The sequence below is a fragment of the Vulpes lagopus genome, chromosome 7, assembly GCF_018345385.1.
Source record: "Vulpes lagopus strain Blue_001 chromosome 7, ASM1834538v1, whole genome shotgun sequence".
Classification (NCBI taxonomy): Eukaryota; Metazoa; Chordata; class Mammalia; order Carnivora; family Canidae; genus Vulpes; species Vulpes lagopus.
The window spans coordinates 94,048,814-94,068,488 of NC_054830.1; the positions used below are offsets into that span (position 1 = coordinate 94,048,814).

A 19,675-nucleotide genomic window follows, 5' to 3' on the forward strand; every position below is an offset into this window, starting at 1 on the left:
CAAGCCCAGTGCAAGTGGTTAAATGCAAGAAAGGACAGGGTCTTGAATCTGCTTTTTACACCAAGATTTTCACTTCAGGCCTGGCGATTCTGTTCTTGGCTAAATCTGCATATGAGGCAATACTTTTAGGGGGACTTCTTTATGGAAGACACACATGCCTATGAAGCTGGGGGAGTTGTACACAATTCACAGTAGTGGTATAGGGGCTGAGAACAAGTCAAAGCTAGGTGTAAATGACTTAATTCAGGCTAGTGTTAGAGTAGGAATTATTTAGAAAAGTAAGTGAGTTGGGGGTATATCCTAACTTATGAGGTAAGTCAGGAATGGTGGATGCTGATGTAATCATCCCCCCAAATGCAAGCAGCAGGGGAAATCAAGTTCTCTTGCTGGGAAGTTGTTAATGTCCTGGAGCCAGGAAACTGACAGTAAAGAGGCAGGATTTCCCTGGCCTTCTTTTCTTAATAAATCATGTTCCTTATTGTCCAGTAACTTGGAAGGGAATAATGAGAGAGGCTTTGCCCATCCTGAGTAGAGACTAGAAACATCTGGGAGGAGGAGGTGCCGGGAGGTCGGAAAGGTGGGTGTGGGGATAAAGGTAGAACAACACAGTCTTCTGACAGGAATTCTGGGCCAGACAAAGCTAGGTTTTGTTCCATGAGGAACCTGTTTACAATTCCATGCTTCTGATTGTTGAGTAATGGCTGGCTGCTTACTTCAGGTCCCCGCAGCCTAGTTAAAAGCTGGTTGCACATTATGGGATAAATGGTTACAAAAATACAGTTCTGAAATGCTAGGAGGATTATTTTGTTCTGTTCTCATCTTCTGTTTGTGTAAATTTGGGGTACCTCCTCTTCTTCCTTATGCTTCTTTTATGATCTCCTTCCAAGGAGCATACATACGTACCTCTGTCCAGTCAGAGAGGAGCCACTCGCTGGGACAGTCATCTTTCTTGCAGGCTTGCTGGGAGGCCAGTTTAGAGGCTGAACAGAAGGTCTCAGGAAGCTCCAGGAAGCTGCCATCAGCCATGCGCTGTTTGCAAAGAACCTCACGCTTCTGGATGCCCCCTCCACAGGTCCTGGAACACTGGGGAAGGAATAAAAAGTCCATCTAAACGTAGGACAGTGGTATGTTTGTCTGCCAGTTCTTATCTTAGCCTTGGGTGAGAAAAGAGTGGGGGGGGGGAACAACAAAAGAAGAAGAAGAAAACTAAGAATCAACCCAAAGGATTTTGCTTCCTTTCTTTGAAATGAAGTTTGTCACAAGATCTACACCCTCCAATCTTAATTTCAAGTATTTAACTAGAGCATCCAGGAATTTCAAGGGCCTTTAAATCATAGAAAGTTGTTCCTAAACTATATTTGCAGCCACCCAAGACAACTGGTTTAAAAGGTTAGTATAATAGGGTGTTAAACATATTTACGACCCAGTGAAAGTAATCTGTTCAGCCTCCAGAAGGAATAGGAGAGAGCGCCTGCCATCAGTGTAAATCTGCAGGAATTAATCTGCACAGAAGGCAAGACTTTCTCTCCACGTGTAAACATCCATTCTGCCTCACTACTGGAGGAAGCACATTAGAGGTAAGGCCTGGTTTCCTGAAGAACTCCCCTGGAACACTTTTCTTGTAGGACTGGTGATTTCTCAGGGCAGTGGGAACTAGAGTCACTGGAATTTGGGATGCAGGAAAATAGTCTTATTTCAGTGGTTTTCAGTGGGATTCCAGTCAAACACACTATTTACATGTAACTGAATAGTTATAATCCAGTTGCATGAGGAGCAAGGGAGGCGATTTCAGGCATAGACTGTTGGCTGTTGTCCCAGTAGTCCCCTCCCTTGCAGTAGCAAAGGAACCCCCAATTTCTAGTTGGGCACATGACTTTCCAGCATACAGACTATATTTGTCAATCTGCTCTGAAGGTGCACCTGGCCTTGTGCCTAAGAGCTGGCCAGTGGGATATACATGGAAGGTGGTGTGCCGTTTCAGGGAAATGACCACAAAATGAGTGTGTGACACCCCACCCCCACCCTGTCCCTTTCTCCTCCTTGCTGGCTGGAATATGAACATGAAGTCTAAAATTTAACCTCCCGTCTTGGAGAGTGATAGGCAAACAAATGGAAGTAGCCTATCTTCCCGACTGTGAAGCTACCACATGGACCCTGGATAATCTGGGCTTATACAAGTGAGAAATACTTTTCTATCTTATTTAAGTCATTGGGTTTTCTGTTATTTTTAGTCGGATCTAAACTTTAGTCATTTTTAGATCAGCAATTGATGACTACTCTGTGCTGGGGATACTTTACTGTCAACATTCTAGAGTGTGCTCTGCTTTCTTCCAGAATGGTCCTCTTTTTTCCACCTGCTGCCCTTGGGTTCACTGGGAGGTTAGTGCTGGGTATACAAACCTGAAAGTTTTTGCTGAAGGAGTAGCTCCTGCTCTAGCAGTGGTCTCTCAGAGGTGTCTGTGCTCAGTGGGCTTACTTGGACTGCAAGAGGGATTTGTGCTCATGGTCAAGGTTAGGATGGTGATGTAGTGTCCTTGAGTGTGGTCAGAATGCTGCTGTGATCCAACTGTCACTTTCTTTTTGTGTTCCCATCCTGGATGCACTTTAAAATCACTTGGGAGCTTTTAAAATTACTGAAGCCTAGATGGATCCCATCTCAGATCCATTAAATCAGAAATTCTGGGAGGTAGATTTTAGCCCCACTTTACAAATAAAGAAGCTGAAGCTGGAAAGAAGTGATTCAATTAAGGCCACTCAGGGGCAGAAACCAGTAGACTTCCATTATATGCAACATTCCCCCACCTCCTATGGAGCACCTGCTCTGGAGCTGGGGTGGCCCATCCAGTTGGAGAGGGAGCCCAAGCACAGCTTCTCTTTCCTGTGGCTATAGGAGCTCCTCTCCCTTTGCAGTGGGAGAGTATTCTGCTGCTGCCTCCTGCTGAGAGCCCCAGGCCCCCTAAGCACCAGCCTGCCAGAACCTGGTCTCAGTCTCTCCTCCACTGGAGGGGTGGTGCTTTGCAATGCGAATTTGCAATTCTAATCCTCAGCCTCCACTCTGTGACTATCTCTGATGGTCAGGAGCATGTCCATGTTTCAGGTTGGGGACCAACATTCTCAAATAGTTCATCTGGGCACTGTGGTGGCCCTGAAAATGTGTTCTCCCTAGACCTTTTGACTTCAGAGCCAACAGGCTACATTTGAACACAGCTTCTAGGCTATGCCATGAAGCTGAGTGTGTATGTAGACTGAAGAAGGTGGTCTTCAGCCAGTTGTGACTCATCACAGATCCAAAAAGTTCCTTCCAAGGACTGGTCTAGCTTGCTGTTTAGCCTTATTTGAGGAAAAATCTACAGCCTCAGAGCTAATGCTTCAAGCTGTGAGTGGGCCAGGCCTTTGGCTTCTCTGGCTCACTGTGATGACTCCCTGGCCTTTTCATTTTTTACAGAAGCAAAACTTAATTTTAGCCCCCATTTAGTAGCACTTCAATAAGGTCTCAAAGATTTTACTTCTGCAATGAGTTTTGTACCCACACTGCCTAGCACAGTGCCTTCTGCGAGTGTAAATCATCAATATTTGTGGAATTGAAGTTGGTGGTTAGGGGAAATTTAAATTGGTGGCTAAGAGTTCCATATACTTAAAATATGCCTTCTTGTTATATGGACAGCTAAAGGTTTCAATTTGGTTTTATAGTCTTTTGCATGACTTCTTAGGTTTAGCCTTCTTGTCTTTTTATTGAATCCTCACTTCCAACCATCCAGTTATTCTATCATCAGATTAGTTATAACTTTACTGTTCAGCCTTTCTTCAGGACTCTTTTATAATTATACAACTAACCATGTGCATTACTGATTCCTAAAATCTGCCAAACTTGGGGACTGTGTTTTCCACGATTCTTTCCATTCTATGAATTATTAAAATTCTTCCATGAACTTAATGTAATTTTGTTCAAATTGTACTGTCTAGAAAAAAAACAAAGCTTGTCCTGGTGAGTCAAAAATTTAAATCTTAAGCTCTGACTTCTCCCCTTTGCTTACTCAATATGTCCACTTAAATGCAAACAGGCATCTTGACCTAAATATGTCCAAAATGGAACCTGTGATCTTGCCCTTCTGGCCTTGCCCCAAATCTTCTCTCCTCTCAGCCTTCCCCCTTTATTTGATGGCTCCATATTCAGGACAGAAATGTCTGAATTCGGTAGGAAACATCTTGAGTGTTTCCTTTTTCTTGCCATCTCTTCCCTAACACTCAATCTGTGAGCAAATACTTTCAGATATCCCTCCAAAATAAATAAGCTTTACCTCCACAACAAATAATAAATTATGATATCATCATCTTTGCTTAGACTACCACAAAGCCTCCTAACCAGTCTCTAATTTTCTCAGTTAGGTCCTAGCAGGATATGGATGGTGTACTCAACTTGAAGACAGCTGCTCTCCTTCTGACAGCCTGCTGAAAATACCATTGGTTCAACACAACTAGAAGCCAGAAAGTGGAGTCTATACAGGTCAGCCTCCTGAGACACAGATGGAGAAGGTAAGATGGATCTACAAGAGCCGTGGAAGATATTCAGCATATCTAAAGTCTACTCTCCACACAGAAGCAAGAATGATGTTTTCAAATCAGATCATATAATTCCCATGGCTTTTCCTTGTGATTAGAATAAAATCCAAACTCTTTTAACCCTGACCTCCAAAGCCTTAAATGTTCTGGTTCCTGCCCTGAAGGAACTTTTGAGACAGCCTGTCTCAAATTTTAACTTCATTTATTCATTTGACAGAAATTTCTTTAGTACCAAGCATGGTTCTAGATTCTTGGTTCTAGCACTGAACAAGAGGAACCTGACACACCTCTGCAATTTCATCTCATACAATTCTCCCTTTTCCCTGCATATTTCAGCCACACTGGTTTTGTGTGTGTTGTGTATGTGTTGTTCCTCCCACATGCCAAGCTTGTTTCTCCCACAGGACCTTTGCACTTGTTCTTCTCTCCACCCAGCCCCACTCTCCTCTTACTCTTCACATGGCTGAGTGTTTCTAATTATTCAGGTTTAATTTCATTCTTACCTGCATGGAGATTGTATCCTCAACCACCTCGCTAGAATGGCCAAACAGTCTCTATTCTATTAACCTCTTTTTGTTTATTATTTTTAAATAGCTCTTTTAAATAGCTTTCATCTCTTTGAAAATTATCATCCATTATCCTATTAACTCTATGCAGGAAGGAATTTTGGTTCTTGTTGCTCATATTAATGTTTTAGAATTGCATTCAAAACTTTCCCTCAGGGAAAAATTATGGAAAAGAAGAGAAACCATGAGAGACTCCTAACTCTGGGAGACAAACTAAAGGTTGCAGAAGGGGAGGTCGGTGGGGGGAATGGGGTAATTGGGTGATGGGCACTGAGGAGGGCACGTGATGAGATGAGCACTGGGTGTTATACTCTATGTGGGCAAATTGAATTTAAATAAAATTAAAAAAAAAAAAACCCAAAACCAAAAAACAAAGCCCCAAACTTGCCCCACTGTGATAGTTACATCTCAAATAAGAGACCTTAGGATTGGTTGTCTCCATCTCTAGTTTTCTTCCACACTCTCTCCATTAAAAAAAATATATTATTTTAAAAAAATATTTTATTTATTTATTCATGAGGGAGAGAGAGAGAGAGAGAGAGAGAGAGAGAGAGAGAGGGAGGCAGAGACACAGGCAGAGGGAGAAGCAGGCTCCAAGCAAGAAGCCCGACATGGGACTCCATCCCGGGTCTCCAGGATCATGCCCTGGGCCAAGGCAGGCACTAAACTGCTGAGCCACCCAGGCTGCCCCCATTTTTTTTTAATTAATGATTTTTTTCCTAGTAAAAATGTAATTGTGTATAAGTTAAACAGTAGAGTGACATTTTATAACTGATGCTGGAGGAATGAGACTTTAGGTATGGTGTCTACACTGTAGTGAAAATGCAGTGTATTTTTCTTTGAGAGAAGTAATAGCTGATTCATAATATCATTATCGCCTAAACCTCAACATTACATCAAAACACTTTTCTTCTACTTCTTTGATTATAATTCACAATCGAATTCCCCATGAGTCCTATTGAGTCTGTGAGGCATAAAGAACATGCTCTTGAAGTTTCTGTCATCTGGTGACTGACATTTTAGGCACTTCACTAGTGATGTTGGATATGTAGGACTACAGATCTCTTCAATGCTTGATGGCTAAAGTCTTCTTTCCCTAAATATCTAAGAAGGCACATGGGCTTCCATTCAATTTGAATAAATGCTTCCCAAACAGACAGATAGGTGCACTAGAAGAGCTCTCTGATCCAATCCACTCAGGTAGAGCCTTTTGGTCAATGTGACAATAAGGAGAAATGCAGGTGATTTTTCTCTCTCTTTCACACTGAGGAAATCTATGGCAAAAACAATTGGTCTTATTTTAAGGGTGGAGATGTAATAAAATTGTGCTATAGAGGGTGACCACTCATGAAACATAACCTAGCTGGGTCATCATTTTGCAGATAGCATTGCAATTTAAGGGACAGACCCTCAGGTGATTCCCATCAGTGCTGTGTGCAAGTCTGTGACAATATGGTGACAAAGCAGCTACGAGAAAATATAAAGAACATCAGCTTGTTGTTTGGGAATTTGATCTACACAGAAAACTTTTAGGAAATTCTCAACACCCTGGAGGTTATAAGGCTCAGACTCCTGAGAATGCCCTTGAGAGCCCTTACACTTGGCAGCTCAGCTCAGTCATGTTCTTTGCTGGCCTGCCATGGGACAATTTGCCCTTCCCTGGGCGCACAGATGCCTTCTCTGCTCAGGCCTGTGACCACGTTGTTCATTCTGTGAGCAATGCCCTTTGCTTCTTTGCCTATCCAGAAGCTTTTAAGATACCTTTGAAGGCCCAGTTCAAAGGCTCAAAGAATGAGTCACCTCCTACTCTGCCTTAACCTGGAAGGGTACTAAGAGTCTCCTATAAGGGCTAGTTGTTTATGTGCCTGCCAGCACCCCCCCCCCGCCCCCACGCACCTCCCCCCCCACTTCCCACCTCCCTGCATGCACACAGGATTATGCATCTTTTGAGGAAAGGGAATGCACATCATCCTTCTATTCCCTAGTGCCTAGTGTAGCATCTGGCAAAGAGCATGCACTTCATAAACGTTTGTTGAATTGATGATTAGATGAACAAAAGATCCAAAAATCCAGATGTTTAAAAGACGTGACACAAACAGCCCGCTGATGGGCTGAACATATACCTTTTATCGAACTGTTTTATCGTTAACCAGAAGCTGCTTCTAAGTAAGTCAGCAATGGGGGTTTTAGCCAGATGCTGCGTGTACTCTGCTGGGTGCTGTGACCTTCCACGTCTACATATGGTAGACAACTATCTAGCTAAGTTAATATTGTCAGGGATTTTGCTCTTAAACACTAGTCCATCTTGGCTCAAAAAATTTCCTTGGTGTGTTTACAGTGCCGAAAAGGTGTTCTTAGAAAAATTTAAAAACCATAGATAAAATTTCAAATTATTAAAGTTTCTGAAGTCTGTGACAACTTTGTAAACATGTTGGGATTACCTGACGAGGCTGATAGTTCTGAAGTGAGAAGCAGAATGCAAAGAAAATTTTAAAAATAGAACAGCAAGATAAATTTAATAAAACTAAATGAAAAATGTTTGCTTTTATGAATCATTTAAAATAATATTGTGGTATGAAGAGGTAGATCTCTAGTAAGGGGAATTATTTTTAAATATGTGCCATAAATAAAGTACAGAACAAAAAAATAGTACTTATGTTGCTTATCTTTGCTGCCATATGTGTTTCACAATTTATGGCCATAGGTTCATTAGTTTTATAAAAAAGTAAAAAATATACAATGAGGGGAGAACTTATAAGTTATGTTTCTTTTTTTTTTTTAATGGTTCATTTATTCTTTTGAGGAGGGGAGGGGCAAGAGAGAGGGAGAGAGAATCCCAAGCTGACTCTGTGCTGAGTATGGATTCCCACCTGAGGCTTGATCTCAAGACTCTGAGATCATGACCTAAACAAAACCAAGAGTTGGATGATTACTCAACTGAGCCACTCAGGTGGCCCTAAAAGTTATGTTTCTATATAAAATTACAGTGGCCTAAGTGTCTTGTATTTTTAAAGATTTTCCCATGATCAGCACACTAATAAATTCTGCCTATATTGACACCTTTGACTTCATGTAGCTCCATTTACGGAGAGGTGAGTTCATTTCCGTGGTCCCTTTAGTCATGTTATTAAGCCCTAACACAAAGTAATGTTTATGTTCTTTCTAAGGTCAGCTTCCTAGTTTCAACATAATGTACTCTGCCTGTAGTTTCTAACTCATTACATTCCTTTCTTCGTCCACTCATTCATTCTTTCATCAAACACTTACTGAGTACTTCCTAGTGCCAGGCACCATATTAGGTGCTGGGAGTGTAGGATAACCAAAAACTGGTTACACTAAGCTTCATGTATTTGCAGTCCAGTGAGGGAGAAAAAATTATTGTTGAATGTGATCAGTTTTACAAAAGAGGGAATACAGAGGAGAGATAACTAAAGTCTTCATGGAAAATTGGGGAAGGCTCTACAGAGGGGACACATGAGGGGTTGGCCAGGGAGATAAGGAGTGCTGGCAGAGTCACATTGTGCGTGCACAGACCCTTCATGGTGTGAAGGAACATGGCATCTTTGAGGAGACCTGAAAAGGTGGAGCACAGAGTTCATGGGGAAGCTGCAGTCAGGAAACCAGACTGAGAAGCCAGGTGAGGGGAACATAGTGAAGGGCCTTGGGTATATTTGGACAAAATCTCAAGACCATAGGGTGTCATTAAAGATTTTACAGTAGAGGGTAACATGATCCAATTTGTAGAAAATGATTCAGGCTATGAAGGCTGATGGGTTCTAAAGAGTACAGCCTTGTGAGATATTAATTGGTGTACCAAGGAGAAAAGGTTTCCTGGTCCAGTGAGTCCAAATAACACTCCATACCATCTATTTGGGGGCCCTCAGCATTCATAAATATTTTAAAGGTTCAACAGAGGGCCTGTAGTAAAGAACCACTGATACCAAGTTGGGACACAAAGGATGAGAAATAAGATAATGCAGGGACACCAAGTAAAAGGCTCTTTGTAATGGTTTGGTTTGCCGTGGACTAGAGAACATGCTAGAAGGTGGTGTGACCCAGGAAGGAAGACTGGGTCTGCTGGCAAGGGTGGTGGGTAGCTGTGTTTTGAATTCTGTATCAGATCTTTGGAATTTGAGGTAATTTTGTGATATGTGAGACTGAGAAGATCAAAAGGCAGTTCGAGACAGTGCTTGGTATACAACAGAGGTCACACTGAGCCCCAGTCAATTAGGGCTCAGAGAAACAAAGAACATGAGGACTGGAATCTCACTCAAAATGATTCAATGAGAACAAAATTTTTACCTTGACCATTTTATGGATTAGAATTACCTTGTTCATCTAATATCAACTGAGCTTCCTCACCCTGAAAGTATAGTGTATCTTCTGGGCTTAATTTTCCTGTTACTCTGTGAAACATACGGCTACACACTCACTAAAATCCAGGGCAATTATTACAAAGAGCGTTCTGCTAATAAGTAAAAATGAAAACACTGCACATGTGAAATTTTACTTCTAATCTCTGTTTTGCTTACATTTATTGTTGGTTCTAAAGGTAGGATCAAGTGTCCATTTCCTTACAAAACACACTACTAAAAATGAGATAAACATCCTAGTAGTTTTTTTTTTCCTCCTTGGATACAACATGTTAAATAAGCATGGTTTCTAAATTATGAGGATTTATATTTTAGTCACTGGAATGTAACAAAACTGATGACTCAATTGATTATTTCTGCCAATCTTCAGCCCTCGAATCCAGACCAAAATCATTCTTTTCTGTGTGTGTGTTTAAATCTAAAAAATGAAAAAAATGAATTCTCATTTTTTTCTGAATAGGCTATAGTTTAGCCTATACAACTAAACTATAGGCATTTTGTATTGTAACCCTGATTTAGAAAAAAATTATAAGGAAATGGCCACATATTCAGTATTAAGCAAAGGAGAAAATAAGGACCATGGTGATTGTTTCTCTGCACAGATGTGTGCAATATGTGTGTACAGTTGGGTGGACACAATTCTGATCATAAAACATGCATAATACAGAGAAATATAAATTATGCTTCAGAGTGGACTCCCTAATTCATTTCAGTTAACCCTTTGAGCATCTATCTCTTTTCCTCTTGTTTCTCTTTTCATTTATTTTCTAGAATGAAAATTAATAGAGACTGATGCATACGAAGCTTACAGATAGTGGTGAGTAGAGTAGTAGTAGAAGGCAGATTTTAATCTCAAGGATCTTATGCCAATAAAGACTAATGCTTAGTCCACAATCTATGTCCAGACTGTAGTAGGCTGAGCAATGATATCTGTATCAGAATCTCTGGAAACTGTGATATGTTTTCTTACACGGTAAAAGCAATTTAGCAGACGTTATTAAGCATGTAGAGATGGGGGAGATTACCTAGATTATCCAGGTGGGCTCAGTGTTGTCACAATGTTCCTTCTAAGAGGAAAGAAGGAGGATCAGAGTCAGAGAGAATCAGGGGTTGGAGTGAAGTGCTTTGATGATGGAAGATGGGGCCATGAGCCAAGGAAGCAAGCAGCCTCTAGAAGCTGGAAGAAGCAAGGTAACAGATTCTCCCCTAGAGCCTCCAGAAGGAACTTGGGCCTGCCAACCCCTTGATTTTAGACAAGTAAAACTGATTTCAGACTTCTGACCTCCAAAGCTATAAGATAGTAAATTCTTGTTGTATTAAGCCACTAAAATGTGTGGTAATTTGTTATAGGAGCAACAGGAAACATGCACAGATTAACTGCCCCGGATAAGGCAACAAAGAATGACTTTTATGTAAACTCCTGACTTTAGGGCTGGTGTCAGATTTCCTCACAATTTAATACTTTCAAGCAACTGGTAAAAAAGTCTTAGGGAAGCTGAATCGCAGAGTGGAAAAGATAATGGGTTTTGAAACTTATAGGCCCCCTTTGCTTTTTATTGGCTATGTGACCTGGGGCAAGGACAACCTCTCTGAGTGTCTTTGCAGGGTTGCTGTAGAGATTAAAAGACAAAAATGTGGGAAAGAGCTCTGCTATCTGACAATGGAATTCCTGTGAACTTCACAGTGCTCTATGACCCTCATATGTGGAATGGGGAGAGCGGTAGGATGGTCACATAGGATAGTAGGAATGGTCTCATAGAGGATTAAATGAGTTAAATATGTAAAGTACCTAGAACTGTGTTTGAAACATAGTAAGTACTGCTCTTATTAAAATGAGGCGGTCTTGAAATGGGGCAGGTTCTCAATAAATAGACTGGCAGACTTGTCATGCAACTTGCCAGCACCATGTGCTATGCTTTACATACCTGCTCTGATGTTATGGGGTCTCACTGAGACTTGGTCTCCATCTCACTGACCTTATGGTTTAATTCAGAAGTCATGAGAAAGTGCCTGCCTAGGAAGGGTAGTATGTGACTGTTCACTGAGCAGCACTGACCAGGGATACCATGTGGCTTCAGTGTAGGAGGACAGTGGAAGAGTCCTGGTAGAAGAGGTGCGACTCCCACCCAATTTGACAGAGGGGAAGGGAATGCCTGTGGGCAGGGAGAAGCACAGGCAGACAGGACTGTACATGCAGGGGTGAGAGAGCAGGGTGGAAGATGGGCAGGAGCAGATGTACAGGGGAACGAAGGCCTGACTAAGCAATTTGGTTTTATTATATGGCAACAGAATGTCACTGAAAAAATTCCAGCAGAATACTGTCATGATCAGTGGCTCAGATTGACTTATGGCATATATAACAATCGTTCTTAGTCATGGTCCTGTAACACACCAGAGGGATATGATCCCTGGTGAGGTGTATATAAAGTAATACATAGCCCACACCAGAGATGATGATGATGATGATGATGATGATGATGATGATGAGTGTGTTTAATAAATCTGAGAAGATCAGGATACCTATGCACTAACTATATGCTTCAAAATTCAAGTAAACACAAACCAACAAGGTACTAAAGCTAAATTGATAAAGATAAATGAGTCATTCACACAAGATCAGAGATAAAAACCAAGGGATGCAGTGTAAAGTGGTAGCTGAAATAAAGAAGGCCCTCTAAGCCAAAGCTAGAATTAGATTTTTGTTTTGTTTCTACTTATTTCTAAAATAAAATTTTAACATATATACCTGGACTGCATGCTAGTCCTCTCCAGACCTGAAGAATGTGTAAATATTGGCTACTTGTCATTTGTCAGGCAAATGCTCTTGCAAAAGACAGAAGAGGTTGCATTTCTATCTGGCAATTCATGTCATTTGTGCTTTTTATTTTTTCCAGGAAGAAAAGAGGTCAGTGGTAACCCAGGATTCCAAGAGCAAGGAGGAGGAGTTTCTCCTCTCAAAAGCCAATGTTCACCAGGTTGTGATGCCTTCCTTTGAATGAAGCATTTGAGACTGTATTTGTTTTTCTTTCATATGAAGGAAGACTATTAGGTGGGTGTTGAAGGATGAGAGACCTCAGAACTATCCTCTAGTAGCTTCAAATAGAAAAAAGCAGATGAGTGCACAGCAGGTTCCTTTGTCCCAACAAGGACTACCCAGGAACCAGAGGGCTAATCAGGCAAATGGACAGTGAACAGCTGGTATCTTTTACTAAGTGGGGTCCTAAGACAATAGCCAATTAGCTTGGAGCCCCCCCCCCCCCCCCCCCCCGCTCCCGCCAAGTTACTCTTGACTTATTTCACCATATGGCATAAACAATGACTTTCTTTCCTTTAACAAGGGGTTGCCATTAGCTGATTTTATCTAACGAAGCTTAATTAAAGAAGGAGTATTCTAGGAAATTATATAAGAAGAATAGTCTGTGGTTGCTTCTAGGTTTAGAAGGATTCCTAAAAATGACAGGATTCTTAAAACAGACCCTGCACATCACTTGCCTAACAGAGGTTCTCTCTAGAGGATAGAATCACTGGTGGCTCTCACTTTCTATGTTTTTTATTTCTTGTTATGTTTGAATATATTTCATAATTACGATGTATTAGGTATAAAGAAGATACTTCCAAAAGGTCTTAATAAAGTATAGTTAGTAGCTCATTGGATGAACTTCAAAAAGCTGTTTGCTGTTAGTTTCCTGACCTGAAAAATGGACTTAAATCTGACTCAACCTCAAAGGCCTCTCCCTGATGGAAAGAAGTAGAAGTTTCCAAAATAAATTTATATCTTAACAGGCCTAGGAGATGGAAAATGGAAGAATAATTGACTTTTTGGAAATCCACTGTATTAAACAGGGACACTGGGCATGGGGGCGCTGGTGGTAGCAATAGACCAAAAAAGGTCATGTAAATGGATATGCTCTAAAAACTGAGGAAAAAAAGTCATAGGTCACTGCCATTATTTAGCAACATGTATGGCTATTAAAAAGACGTTGGGGGCACCTGAGTGTCTCAGTTGCTTGAGCATCTGACTCTTGGTTTCGGCTCAGGTCATGATCTCACAGTTGTGAGGTGGAGCACCGCATCGGGCTCTATGTTCAGTGCATAGAGTCTGCTTCAGATTCTCTCCCTCTCCCTCCTTGCCCTAGTTCCTCCCTCTGCTCTCAGGTGCTTTCCTTCTCTCTAAAATGAATGAATGAATGAATGAACGAATGAATGAATGAATAAGTAAATAAACAAAATCTTAAAAAAATAAAAAGAAGTTGGTGTTTCATTGAGTTTCACTGCTAGGTCAACATTAGAACCCATAACCATAAAACAAACATGTAAGATATAAAGTCAGAATTTTCAGGGGATGTGGATATGACCTAATTATGCATTTTTTCATTCAATAAACATGTAACCCAGAACTTACTATGTACCTAATAGAGAGATATGAGTTAATAATACAGTGACTTACTATAGCAGTGGAGGTTGATTTGGGTTGATTCTTCGTCTTGCCTTAGGGTTGGCATTAGTTAGTTAGTGGTGCAGTTTGAGGTCATGGGTTCATTCTAGTTAAAACTAACAGTGTAAGTATACTAGGACCAGGAGACCTTGGGTCTTGACCGGGCTTTATGATCTTGGCAAGGCCATATCTAGGCTGCAGTTACAACATGTGTAAAACAAGGGGACTCATATGTAATCCCTGATGGCTCTTTCAGCCATAGTAGTCTCCAACAATGAGGTATGTGGAAAGGATCACATAAAACTGGGTTGATGGCCAACCCTAAATTTGCCACCTGTATGAGCCTCAGTTTCCTCAAATCCAAAATGAAGATAATAAAATCTACTTTTCACTGGTTGTTATGAGGATTAACTTCAGTTAGGTGTGTAATAATATTTCTTAACAGAACACTGGTACAAAGGCATTCAAAATACATAACATCCTTTGATTTCCACAAACCATCACATAGTAGCATGGTATTTTGAGCTTAGCCACATATATATTTAAGTTCTAAAAGGAAACAGTCAATTTATTTTTCCAGATGCTTTTATTTTAGAGTTTTTTTTTTTCACTGATTACTCTTTGATTCTTTGAATGCTTTACTAAATCATAGTCCCAAGATGGGCAGAGAGAAGGAAGGGGCTCTGCCAAGTGACAGTAGAAAAGTGACTGAATAGAAATGGCAGCACTAAGGCAAGGGTGTGTAAGCTGCTGTGCTCTCTCAATTGGATAATCATATAATTTATCATTTTAATTGACACACTTAAATTTTTTAAAAAGATTTATTTATTTTGAGAGAGTGAGCGAGCGAGCAAGAACAAATAGAGGGATGGGCAAAGGTAGAGAATCTTCAAGTAGACTCCCCTGAGAGTGGAGCCCAATGTGGAGCTCCATCCCACAACCCATGAGATCATGACCTGAGCTGAAACCAAGAGTCAGACACGTAACTGACTGAGTTACCCAGGCGCCCCAATTGGAATAATTTTGAGAGTGAAAAACTGTTTTAGTAAAACTGGGGTGCATGTCCCCCTCACCTTTCAGGATTACTTTTTGTGACCATTGTTGTCACTTTATAGGTACATCTGGTATCCTCATGGAGAAGAAACGCAAAATAAGTTTCTATCCAAATAATCTAAAATTTCAGGATCCCTGGGTGGCGCAGCGGTTTGGCGCCTGCCTTTGGCCCAGGGCGCGATCCTGGAGACCTGGGATCGAATCCCACGTCAGACTCCCAGTGCATGGAGCCTGCTTCTCCCTCTGCCTATGTCTCAGCCTCTCTCTCTCTCTCTGTGTGTGACTATCATAAATAAATAAATTAATTAAAAAAAATAATCTAAAATTTCTGGTTTTTTTTAGAGGCATGCAAAAAATTATTTAACTGAAGTTTGAGAAATATATATTAATTTGAGATAGAATATTACAAAATGGTTGAGTATTATTATTATGCATGCCTTTCAGTGGAGTCAGTAAAGTTTTTCTGTAAAGGACAGAGTGAATATTTTAGGTATTATAGGCTAAATGGTCTCTGTCACAACCACGTAATTCTGCCCTTCTAGTGCAAAAGCAGCCATGGACAATATATAAAAGAATGGGCATGGCTGTGTTCAAATAAAACTTCATTTACAGTAACTGGTTGTGAGATGGATCTGGCTTTGGGCTGCAGTTTGTCAACCCCTGCTTTAAAACAATAGTTCCTAGACTTTTGGAATTCATAGGACCAGGAAAATTTTTTAAAATTCTGGAATTGATTTGACTTCTAATTTTATTTTGGTAAGTAATAATATTTAAGAGAAAAAAAAAAAGAGAGAGAAAAGTCATTGCCTAGCACCCTGGCCTCTTAGAATCCTAAAACAGCAAAAAACTAGAAAGGGCACAAATTCAGAACAAATTTAGCTACGTGGAAAACCAACCACATTGTCCTTATTTTGACAAATGTTTTCTGAGTTTGGTAAAAACTTTATTATGACTATATTTGGTTTAACAGAAGGATCTTGAATTGCTTTTGGAGGACAATGGTGTGGAACCATAGAAAGAGCACAGTATTTATAATAAAAATATCTGGATTTGAATAAGGTTGAGAGAGTACTAGGAGAGAAGGAGAAGCAGACCTTGAACATTCCTTAAATGGGACAAAACTCCTTGAAGAGAATGTCCCACTGCCTTGAATCAGAGTTATATACACAAACTCTAGTATTGAGTAACCCCAGAACTCACCGGCTGCCACTGTGCAGGGTACCAGGCAGGGGGGCAGTTGAAGCGGTTACAAGCTTGCACCGTGCTGGGCTTGGGCTGACGACACAGTTCATCGGCCAGGATTACAGTTTCATTCATCTCTCTGGAAAGTAGGTGGGAGCAGAAGACATCTCTGGTCTGTAGGCCTACCCCACAGGTGAGACTGCATGGACTCCACTTGCCAATTTCCCACCTGGGAAGAAATCAGAGAGGACGAGGACATCCTTATACCTGTGCAGAGAACATCATGATGTCAAGTGTTGCTAATAGAGTAGAAACACATACCTTAGGAACGTGGGAATTTTCAGCATACAACTGGCTAGGAATTCTATCCCAAGCCTAGAACACATCCTTTCCAACATGCTTTAGAATTCATTTGGAATACACAAAGAGGGTGATAAAATACAACCTCCATTTTTACCCACAAGATCACCAAGAAAGGTCATAACCATGTCAATTTCAATGAACTATACAAACTTCATCAAAATAAGGCAATATGTTAGATCTGACACAGGTTTGAGCACAGAAAGGTTTTGGGCACGATGCATTGAACAGCCTTGCTCATAATCTGTCTGGTCCCCATTCTTAGCAAGACTAAAAAATGTGTGCTTGTTTTTCTTTGGCTTCAAAGTGAAAGGTCATTGGCTCCAATTTCCTTTAAACTTCCAACATAGCATAGAAATGTCTCTGTCTTATGTATAAATATCATCACTGCTTGCGACTGGGGAATGTAACAAAAGTAAAGGTTGCTAAATAGATCAGTCTTCTTGAGGGAAAATAAGTGGAGAGAATGGCTCATTATCTGGAAGTAGAAGTCAAATACACAGAGAGGACTTGAGTGCATAATTGGCCATTCCAAATGGCCAAGTCTTGAGAAGTACATTTACAGTGAGCTGAGGGCCCATAAAATAATACCACTCCGTTTCTTTCTTGATGCAGCCCCCAAAATGGGAATGATAAGGAAAAAGCTCAGTCACTTGGGCTTCGAGTAGGAAGTATTCTTTAATGATCAGTTTTGGAAAGTTCTCTTTACAATGTGAGGCACAAAAATTCTACAAACAGAAGTTAGCCAAGAAAAGCATGCCAAGTAGACCCTTCAGTAGCTAGGCCCTCCTAGATTTTTATAGCTAGCCTTGAAAACTGGCTTAAAAATCTTTGGCCTCAACATTTTTCATCAGACCGCAAAACTGAGGACATACTCTTTCAATCTCTTTCTGCTACTCTAATACATAACTACCTTACTAACCCCTATTTCCACTACTTCCTTTTGTCTATCCTGTGTTTAAGTCATATGGGTAGTAAACAACTTCATTATTCTCAACTCACGCCCCCTGGTTCGCCAGCTCTGATTTTACTCAAGCTGTTACTTGGAATTTGCAATACTTTTTGTCCTTGCCTTATCTATTCTTCAACATGTCTTCCATTCCTACGTATCCAAATTTGATCCATGTTTAAAGGATGTGTACCTGCTCCAGACATGGATCATTTTTTCAATTACATTATAGTTATTCTGCATGTCACGGGCCCCACTGGAACTTATACCTCTTGAAGGCAAGCTGTGTCTGCATCCGTTTTGTATCACTCACAATGTTCATTATAGGCCCTTCTAGATAGTTAATGTACATGGTCAATAATTTCCGAATAAATGAGCAAATGGAAGGGACCTACCAGCACAATGGGAGCTTTATACCCATTATCTCATTTAATTACCTCCAGAACAACATGAGATAGGCTCTACTGATTTCACCCACTTCATAACTGAGGAAATTTGAAAATCTAAGAGGTTGACTTGCCCTAAACCCACAATTAATAAATAGTGAATCCAGGATTCACACGGGTGTATTTGGCTCCAAAGGCATTTTCTGTTCTATTGTACCACACTGTCTCCTGGAAATACTTTGAAAATTGTCCTATAAACATTCACAACATTTTAAGTGAATAGAAGAGGTGAGGCTGGATTGAATATATATTTATTTTAGATCCTTGTGTGAATTTCTATAAACTTATTTTCAGATCCTTAGTTTGAGTAATTCCTAGCTTTAAGATGTCGTGTTTTGAAGTATATCCACACATTCTTTGCCACCTCTCTCTTCTAAAGATGAAGCCTTGAGTCTGGGCTGAACTTAGCTGCTCACTTGTAATGACTAGGATGAGGCAGAAGCAAGGCTACGTGGCCTCTAAGGCTAAATCATTAAAAGGATATAGTTTCCATTTGGCTCTCTCTTTGCCCACTCCAGGGGAAGCCAGCTGTCATGTCGTGAGCGCATTCAGACAATCTTCAGGAAAATCCACATGCAAAGAAACTAAAGCTGTTCACCGACAGTTGGCACCAACTCACCAGTCACAGGGCTAAGCTACAGTGCAAGCCGATCTGCCAGACCCAGTCTAGCCTTCAGATGACCGGACCCTCATGAGAGACCTTGAGTCAGAATTGCCTTTCCAAGGAGCTCTCAGATGCCTCTCTCATTAAATGGTGAGAGGTAAAAAACATTTATTTTTATTGTGAGCTACTGGGATTTGGGGACATTTGTTATGCAACGACAGACAACTAATACAAGCATACTCTCCCCTCTAAACATGCATATTTTCATCAAAAGATAGATAAAAGAATATTCAAAGCAGCACTATTTATAATAGCCCAGATGGGGAACATTACAAATATCCATCAATAGTTGAGTGGATAAAAAAATTATGATATAGTTGTACAAGAACACTGAATGGTGAGAATAAACTATAACAACAAGCAACACAGATGAATCTCACAAACATCAAATTGAGGAAAGCCACAAAAGCAAAAAATTCATCCTGTGCTCTCATTTATATCAAGTTCAAAACCCAAAACTAATCTCTAATGTTAGTAATCAGGATGATGGTTAACTTTGGTGCGCAGTAACTAGAAGAGAGGGACTGAGGGGAAGGGATTCTGGGATGTTATCTTTATCTGGGTGCTAGATCTGGATCCATTTTGTTAAGTCACCAAGCCATATATGTAGGATTTATGCACTTTTCTCTATGTTTATTGTGCTTCAAAAAAAGGTGTTTCCCCCCAACCCCCGACTTTTAAGTGAAATGTTAAAATGCCGTGGCTATAAAATAAAATCCAACAACCATGCTCAATACCGATGACCACAATGTGTGTGTCTCATAAAGGAGCTGCCTACACAGTGGATGTTGTCCAAGGTTAAAAGCTGTCACAGTACAGGCTCTGCACTTCTACTGCTCCCACTCCTGCCTCCACCTCTGGCAGAAATTCAGTCACTGGGAACTTGAAGCAGAAGCATTTTGGCAGCCATAAGGTCACTTCAGCACTGTTCATCAAACTCACAAAAGACATATCTGCTTACCCATGATAAGAGTACATTACCTTCCCAAGGGGGGAGGTCAGCAGAAGCTATCTGAATATTAAGTACTTTGCTGATTGAAAGTATTTAAATCAACTTAGGCCAAAAGGAAAATAAAAAGGGGGCTAG

General features: G+C 40.6%; 1 protein-coding gene and 1 long non-coding RNA gene across 4 annotated transcripts in view; one reads left to right on the top strand and one right to left on the bottom strand.

Moving 5' to 3' along the window:
• Positions 1 to 1,664, top strand: part of LOC121494769 — a 150,591-nt gene extending 148,927 nt beyond the window's left edge. The window contains exons 3-4 of the long non-coding RNA XR_005988865.1: positions 956 to 1,124; positions 1,446 to 1,664. This is a non-coding gene — a long non-coding RNA (uncharacterized LOC121494769). The remainder of the gene's footprint in view (positions 1 to 955; positions 1,125 to 1,445) is intronic.
• The window catches only part of ADAMTSL1 (ADAMTS like 1), an 882,039-nt gene that overhangs the window by 134,381 nt on the left and 727,983 nt on the right, over positions 1 to 19,675 (bottom strand). For all 3 annotated transcript variants that reach the window (XM_041761627.1, XM_041761624.1, XM_041761625.1), the window contains 2 exons: positions 16,188 to 16,398; positions 904 to 1,083 (listed from right to left, as the gene is read on the bottom strand). In XM_041761627.1, the coding sequence (XP_041617561.1) occupies positions 904 to 1,083; positions 16,188 to 16,398 (391 nt within the window). The remainder of the gene's footprint in view (positions 1 to 903; positions 1,084 to 16,187; positions 16,399 to 19,675) is intronic.